Source organism: Cervus elaphus, chromosome 18 (assembly GCF_910594005.1).
Source record: "Cervus elaphus chromosome 18, mCerEla1.1, whole genome shotgun sequence".
Classification (NCBI taxonomy): Eukaryota; Metazoa; Chordata; class Mammalia; order Artiodactyla; family Cervidae; genus Cervus; species Cervus elaphus.
Window position 1 is genome coordinate 99,835,997 of NC_057832.1, and position 8,210 is coordinate 99,844,206.

At 47.3% G+C, this 8,210-nt stretch overlaps 1 protein-coding gene across 1 annotated transcript in view; it reads right to left on the minus strand.

Annotated features, from left to right (window-relative positions):
- Positions 1-3,446: 3,446 nt before the first annotated feature.
- Positions 3,447-8,210, minus strand: part of UBE2H (ubiquitin conjugating enzyme E2 H) — a 100,218-nt gene continuing 95,454 nt past the window's right edge. The window contains exon 7 of the mRNA XM_043873494.1: positions 3,447-7,769. Within this exon, the coding sequence (XP_043729429.1) occupies positions 7,645-7,769 (125 nt within the window). The 3' untranslated portion in view covers positions 3,447-7,644. The remainder of the gene's footprint in view (positions 7,770-8,210) is intronic.

The window sequence follows — 8,210 nt, forward strand, 5'->3', positions numbered from 1 at the left end:
GCCCGACCCCGAGGGTCCCCCCCCACCCCGGCCGCTGCCATGATTCGCTCACGATTCCGCTGCAGGGTCCGCACGATCCCAGAACACTCTCCTCGGCTCTGGGTGTGCGGGTCTGGGTTCTGCGCCCCGTGAAGTCTCTTGTGATTTGTTCGCTTGTCCTAAAAATTCCTGCTCCACCCGGAGCCGTCCAGGGGCGCCGTCCAGTGGGTGGCCACCAGCCACTTGTGGCTCTTGAGCTCGTGCCAGGTGGTGACGGAGAAACTGAATTTTTCATCTTATTTGATTGTAATTAACTATTTCAAAACCAGCAGGGTACATTTTTCTGTAACCCAACTTTGTTTTGGCAGGACTCTTTTTTTTTTAATGTTGCAAATGTAAGCGTCCAGATTGAGATGTGCTATGTAAAACCCACTGGATTTCAAAGAGTTAGCACCGTAATAAGAATGTAAAATATATCATGCATTTTTAAATAGTCATTACACATTGAAATAATATTTTGGATATATCGAGTTAAATAAAACATTACTTTTACTTTTTTTTTTTTTTAAGAAATGTAGCTACTAGAAAATTTTAAATTATTGATGTAGATGGTACTCTATTTTTATATTTCTGCTCTAGGTTTCAGTCTGAGTTTTCTGACTCCACTGCAGGGCCCAGAGGTTGGGGACTCTGCTATCAGTGGAAATGGGGATGTGTGTGAAGAAAGGCCCTGACCCTCACAGATCAAGCCCACAGGGTCTCTGGACAGGCCAGCTAGGCTCACGGGGTCAACCAGGAGGCATCCTGAAGGAGCCCCAGGTGGCAGGATGAGGCTCACAGAGACCCAGGTGCCCACAGACCCAGCCGAGCACAGAAGGAACACTTGTCTATGACCTGCAGATGTGGGTCCAGCATGGGTCATGCCACACACTGTGTGCTGTGCCCAGGTCTCTTGGCACCTCACAAGGAGTTAGTGGGAAGTGGGGCCAAGGGCTGGTTTACTTCCTGAGGGACTTCTAGGGCCAGTGTGAGGATGACATGGGGAAGCCCCCAAGGGTCACGGCTCATGGTGGTTACCTCCGCAGGAGGGCGCTGTGGAAGACCTCCACGGGTCTCTGGAATGTCCTTTTGTCAGCAGCACAGAATTCTTTGGAGGAAATCTGTCGAAGTGCATCTTTTAAAAGCTTAACTTTAATGTACACTTTTACATGCGCATTTGCAGGCACCTGACCCACTGTTTACAGAGCTGGAGAGAACGGAACTTGGCGTGAAGCTTCTCAAAGCGAGCTGCTTGCTCAGCGCTGGCTGACTTGGGTGATAGGAACCGAGGGAAGGGGAGCTGAGCGAGAGCGGACGGCCAGAACCCACCAGCAACCCAGCTGCCCCTTCCCAGGTTAATCATCAATGATGGGGCGGCCAGAAGGGCCAATTTTTTCTTTTAGGGAGGCCAAGTCTGTTCCTGCCACCTCAGTCATTTGACACTAGAAGCCAAATTTGAGCCCCAAAGTGCTCTGAGGAGTCCAGGTTCACACAAGTGCCCCAACCCCTTGAAAAATAAACATCCTTCACTATATGGGTCCACACACACACTCGCACACACAGTGAGAGGGGACATGCTCCGGCTCCTTTTACCTCCTAACAAATCCCTAGTATGTGTAACTGCGGTTCTAAGCAGTTCTGAGTGCACAAACCCTACAATGTGAGGCACTGGGGAGCAGGCTTGGCCCCAGGTAGATTGTCCCAGGCTCACTGGGGGTGTTTGGATTCCAGAGAAGCCTGTGAGCTCCCCCCAACAAGGCTGCTTGGTCTGTCAAGTGGCTCCCAGGCCACCAGGACCTTGCAGATCCAAGGACTGTGGGAGCCAGTCCAATGCCCTTTGCCGTGGTACTAGGTGGGGAGCAGAAAACATCAGGGTCCAGAGTCACAGAAATCTATTCCCTGAGGTAGAGAGCAACCTTTGGAGATAAGAGTTTAAAGTGAGCATAAGGGGCTCTGAGCCCGAAACATTCTGTTCCAGGACAATATACTTCAGAAACCCCGCATTCCCCTTTCTCAGGAAAGGGGCAGTGCCTCAGGCAGGCAGCAAAGAGCCCCCTGCCACTCAGGAAGCAACTGGACTGAGGCTGAGAGGTAAGTGATGCTGGGTGAGATTATGGTGGGTGGGGGACCCAAGCACTGGATGCACTGAGACTCCTCATGGGGTTTTTTACAGCAGCTGCCTGTGTGGTTATCAACAGGATGCTGGTTCACATGAACCTTAATTCTTTCAGCTCGAAAATGGGTGCTCTAAACTCCTGAAGGTCTTTGGGTCTAAAACCTCTAACCTCTGGTCTTGAAACCTTGGTGTTTTCTCAGGTCGATACATCTTCTTCTCTCAGGATACTAAGATATAATATCATTTCAGAGCCTGGATGGAGTTCTGAGTCATAAAGTGTCAGTCAAAGCCTATTAGTTTAGGAACTTGATGCTACAGATGAACCTGAGGTCCACGGAGCTCAAGACCACACAGCTGGTTTCAACAGACGAGATGGGACCAGGACTCACGGTGGTGGCCCAGTTCTTCGGTCCCCTACTGGCTGAGAAGTTAGCGGGCTGTCAGAGCCTGCTGTCGACTGTTTTGTCTCTGAGCACTGCGGGCAGCCAGGGGAGCTTGAGATGCTTGCTGGCACCAGAGCAGGGTTCCTAGGTGGTCCTGCCCTCCTCTCTAGTAGATAAAAAGCTGTGCCTACAGTTGAATGCACTGGGATGCAGTTAGGAAAAAAAAGTGTGGGGGAGATGAGTAAGGGGAAAACAGTGCAAGGGAGTTGGGGGAATGAGGGCATGTCACCAGAGACCCTTTAAAGGGTCTTTGAACTTAATCCAGCATAGGACTAACGAGGAAACATCGCCACCTGCTGGCCGATGCGGACAAGTGCTTTAGAAAAAGAGTTGAAATGTCGGGCTAATCCAGTGATCAGCTTCGGACCCAACACCCACTGCTTCCTCCCTTCCTTGTTGAGGCAGATGAGCCCTGGCAGGAAGCCCTGCTGCCTGTGAACTCCAGGCCAAGGGGGTGCCTTTTGCTCAGCATTAGTTAACCGGGTTTAGAGGTTTGGGCTGAAGAACAACGCTGGAGCCACACCTGCTGAATCACATGGGTTTAGGCCAGGTCCTCCAGCCTACAGAACAGATGGTTTTTCAAGGCGTTAGTAGAAAAGCCTCAAAGACAGCCCTGTTTATAGCCGGCAGTCACCTGCCACTCCAGGTGTAGGGACAGGGCTCTGTAGGCAGTTTCTACTGCCTACACACGACCCTCCCTTCCCAAACTAACCCAGTCATCTGCCTTGTAAGAAATTCTCAGTTAAAAAAAAAAGTCAATGTCTGCTGCTCAAAGGAGCCAGATGAACAGGGCGGATGTTTTTTTTTTTTTAATTGGGATCAGTAATTACAGGGGCTATTATCTTATTGATCAAGGTCCAGCCATTTGCCAAGGTATATACACATTTTATTTAAAAAAAGTTTACAGTTTTCATTATACACAACTATTAAGAGGTTATAGTCAGAAGAGGCATTTGTCCTGTTGACAGAAGTGCCCACTAGATCATCACAATGCAAGGAGAAAGGTGGAAGGGAGGAGAGGGGGCAAGGAAAAAATAAGTGATAAAAAGCTTAGATTTCAATTAAGGGCTGGTAAATCCCTTTTATCTCTTCAAGTATCACACAATATGTACCAAATACAATCAGTAAATAATGGCCATTTCTTCCCAAGCCCACAGCCAAGACGATTACTTGCTGACTTAAGAGTCCGGGCCCTTCCTCAGGTGAGTGGAGAGCCTGAACACCTGAGGACTTACTCCCCCTCCCCCAAGGGGCCTCCACTCCATCCAGTCCCTAATGGAATCTCCAAGGTGTTCAGTGGCCAGAGAAAACATGAACATGGATTCAGAAGTCCAAAGAAACGCAGGTCTTTGCGTCCGATCGGAAATGATTTGATTTCAGTCAGTAAGGCTGTGAACCCAGGCAGGAAGTTGATGAGATGAATAAAACTCTAACTTTTGTTAATGGCTTTCACTTTTCTGATTGAGTCCCTAGAACACAGAAGGATCACATGCCATTTAAAAATCAAACCCTAGTTCCCAGAAAGTTGGTGTCTAACAACTTCACCATGGAGGCTAGCCAGAGGATCTGTTTTTCATGATTCTCGGCCATCCCAACAGGACGCCTAATAAAAAACAAGTGTCAGGTCAGGGCCAAGTGGGGCTTCTGGGAGCCTTGTGAGGGGGAAAGAAAGATTCCTTCGAAGGGAGACACTCTTCTGGAGCTTAGATCAGCCTGTTGGCAATTAGAACCGCTTTTGGAGTGGAAGAAAAATGTTAGGTACTGCAGAGATATATGGCAACTTCTGATAATTATCTAATACGAAACGCTGGTAACCTGCACAGTAACTTCAAGGAGGGTGATACAATTGAAGACAAAAACGCATAAATGCCAGTGTCTAGGTTGGCTACCATTAAATGCACCCCGTGAGGCCCCGGTGCTGGGGAAGTTGGGGGGCAGTGGGCCGTGGTGCAGCCATCTCGTTTGTCGTGTTCGGTGAGAGATGGAGCTCGGTCATTTGAACAGGGGCAAAGAATGCTTTGTGCTGATAAACCGCAAGGTAGGATTTCAAAAGTGAGGGGTACTAAAGAAGAGAAGGGAAACTGCCGGAAGCAGCTCTGATCTACCACTACCACATTTAACAATGTGCAGCCTTTCTGAGGGGCTCTGGATGCTTCTCAGGAGTGTTGTGATGGGACAACGTGGAAAAAAGCTTTTGGTGTCACACCACTCCTTGCTGCAGACTCACTCGACCGTCAGTCGAGGCCTCAGAATCACAGCCAGGCCCTCTTCCAGCTTCTTCTCCTACCCCTCTCAGGCACAGGGAAGGGACAAAAGTTAGTGTAAAAAGGGAGTCTCTTCAACTTATCAAAAGTCAGCTTCCCCGTGGAGAGGAAAACTCCACACAGAGCCCAACACATACATGCACGGGGCCAAGGTGAGCGCCCAGAAAGCACAGGCCTGCGCGGGCAGCTATTCCAGGGGCTTCTAGTGCTCACAGAGAGGCCTAAAGGCACCGTCACCACACAGACTTGGGTGGGCGTGCGCGCGCGCACACGTGCGCACGCACACACACACTGCAGCCACACTCATATCAGCTTCTGAACCCCTGCAACTGCCCCCGACAAATCTCCAGCTGGGAAATTCTGCACCACCAGACTCCTAGCGCTGGTGCTCTCCAGTGCAGGCGAGCTGGCTGGTGTCTTTTTGTCAGATCAACATGGATTGAAGTTGGGGAGTAGAGCTGTGCACTGCTCGCGTACCTTCCCTAAACTTGCTTCTACTAGTTTTGTTTGTTTGTTTTCTGACAAGATTAAAAGCAATTTCTATCTGGACATTATTTTTTTTCCCCGAAAGGTAATTAGAACACTATTGTTTATACAATATTGAAAAAATACAATTTTTTATTGTTTGAACTCAAATCACCACCCAGCACTTTAAGCCTACCCTAAGTCGCACCTACAGATTACGGTTATAGCACAAGCAAACTGCTAATTCAGCAGGTAAGCAAGTTAGACAGTGCCAGCAGAGACCCTCCCTCCCCCAAAGTAATGAGAAGACAACGTGCTAGATAAGAGTTAAAGTACACCATTACATGTTAAATAGTTAATACTACCCTTCCAACAAGCCACAAATGCTAGAGAGATAACTCAGTACATGAACTAACCACAGCCCTACTTAACTGCACTTTTAATTTTTTTTAAGAAAACCTTTTGCTTCATGCCCGTAATTAACATAAGTAAATTATTTGCTTTTTATTTAGGAAAATAATCATGCTAAAAACAGGTTGTACTTTATACAGATTTTCAAAGAAAAGAGTGATTGTGCTTTCTGAGTAAAAAAGACAGGGTATCTTCCAACTTCAGTGACTCATATCTTGTGGAATATAGCACTTCTAAACTAAAAACACACATCAAAAAGAAAGATTAAATTCTCCCAGTAGGACATTCAAAAATGATCTTCAGGAGATTTCAGGATCGGCTAATTCTGCTATTGTCCTATTGGTTGTGGCAAAAAACAAAAGCAAAACTCCCCAGAGCTACTGTCTGAAGTTCTCCAAATTCAGCAGGCAACACTCAGATCGGAAAGAAACTCTGCCAGCAACCTGGACACATGGTTAGCTGAGTAAACATTTGATTAGCAGGCATTGAAACTGTCTGATTTCCTTTTAACATACACAGGAGAGAAAATTCTCTTCCTTCAAAACCTCTTCTACATCGTATTTCTGAATCCTTTCCTCCTATTCAGTCTCACTCAGAAAAAAAAAAAAAAAGGCTGTTTTTCCCATGGAGAGTCACTTTGGGTACAAGAACCTTTATTTGTTCCAATTATTACTCATTATAAATTTAGAATGTGTGCTGGGTCTACAATACCCGTTTCCCATTTCCACAGGCAGGTGATGACTCAGGCTGCTGTCAAGGGCGCCAGCAGAAGGAAACACACAGTCAAAACGTGAGTGAGAGGACCCAGAAGGCACAGCCGCCAGCAGGGTCTTCTTCCCAAGTCTAACGGTCCGCTGAGCGGCTGTCCAAGGGGGAGGCCATCTCTTGGAAGGTGAAGATTAAATGTGCAACCTAAGCACGATACACACACACGCACACACACCAAAATTTAAAAAAAAAAAAAAAAACAAACCACCACCAACAACCCAAAACCTCGAAACAAAACCCCCCACGAGCATCCTCAAAGTTAAAGCTCTCAGTCCAGGGCAGCGGTCTCACAGTGGCCAACAGCACGATGAGGGCGGACTCTGCCGCGTGAGAGGAAGCTTCTTCCCAGTCACTTTTCTCCTCCTGTCCTGTCCTCTCAAAAAATGGTCTGGAATATAAGTTCTACCCCCAAGAAAAAAGAATCAGATTCAGCAAAACCATTTCCAAAAGGTTCTCCAAAGCAAAAACAAACAAACAAAACAAAACACTTGTGGCTGCAGGGCCTGGTAGCAAGAAGGGCAGAAATCTACATATAAAAATGTACTTAAAATCCAAGTCGAAAAAAATCATTTTAAGTTTCATACTCCAAAGAGCTCCCTGTTTTATACTGTTGCTCCACAGAAGTGGGGCCACCTGGGACGCACAGGAAGGAGCAGCTCTGATCCTGACGTGGCAGGCTCTGAATGCTCCCACAGCAGGCCTCTTCCTCCCCAATTTTTTCCTTTCCGTTTTGAAAAAGCACTATTCTATCTTCATGTCCGAGAGCTGGTTGGTTTTGGTTTGTTTCTTTGGAACCATCAATAAAAGAAGCGACTTTTTCCTGTTATTTTGACTCAGGCCTATCTATCAGAGCGGCTATTCCTTTTTACAGTTCAGTAGCACACAGGCTGACTTGGCCAAATGGACTTATCAATGCATGCATTCGGACCGCATATTGCTACCAAAATGGAATGTGGGAATATGCTATGCACCTCAGGTTGAGAAATGACCAAGAAATCAAAATCTAAAGGGTGATATATAATATATATATATCAATGCTATTATTCATAAAAACCTTGTTTAGTAATAAAAAAAATTGCTTTGTTTAAATATGAATATTATAGTCTGCTTCTCATGGTTAGGAAATAATAGTCTTTCTGAAAAGCAGGTGCTTTTTCTACTACAACTCCATATCCTGGGCCTCGTCTTCCGAAAAGTCAGACATAGAACTCTCCGATGAGCTGTCTCCAGTGCCCTCTTCCTGCTCTTTCAGTGCCTCCTCCGTTGCATATTTCTGGATGTACTCTGCATGGGGGGTGGGGAAGAGAAAACACAGTAAGCGGGCGGGCATGTGCTTCAGTGACCCCCAAAGCTGCCAAGTCCAAGGGAGCTTCACAGTCTCCCTGTGCTGCAGGGGTCGGGGGACAGACTGACAAAGATGAGCTATTATAGTCACGAGAGTGTAAGCAAAGGGGGAAACTGCACAGGGAGATGTCTTTGGATGTTATGCATTTTGCCCCCTTGGTAAGAGAGGCAGAGCTGGACACTTGATTTGCAGGGGAACAGAGACACTGCAACACCACCCTCAAATCTCCCGTGGGCCATCACCTCCCCCGTGGGCATGTATGAGAGAGCTGACCACCCTTGGCATCAGCAGCAAGGCTCAGGACAGCTGGCAGACGTCCAGGCCCCAGTCCTCTGGCTAGGGCGCTCTCCCGCTCTCCTTGCTGTCTACTGATATAGCTG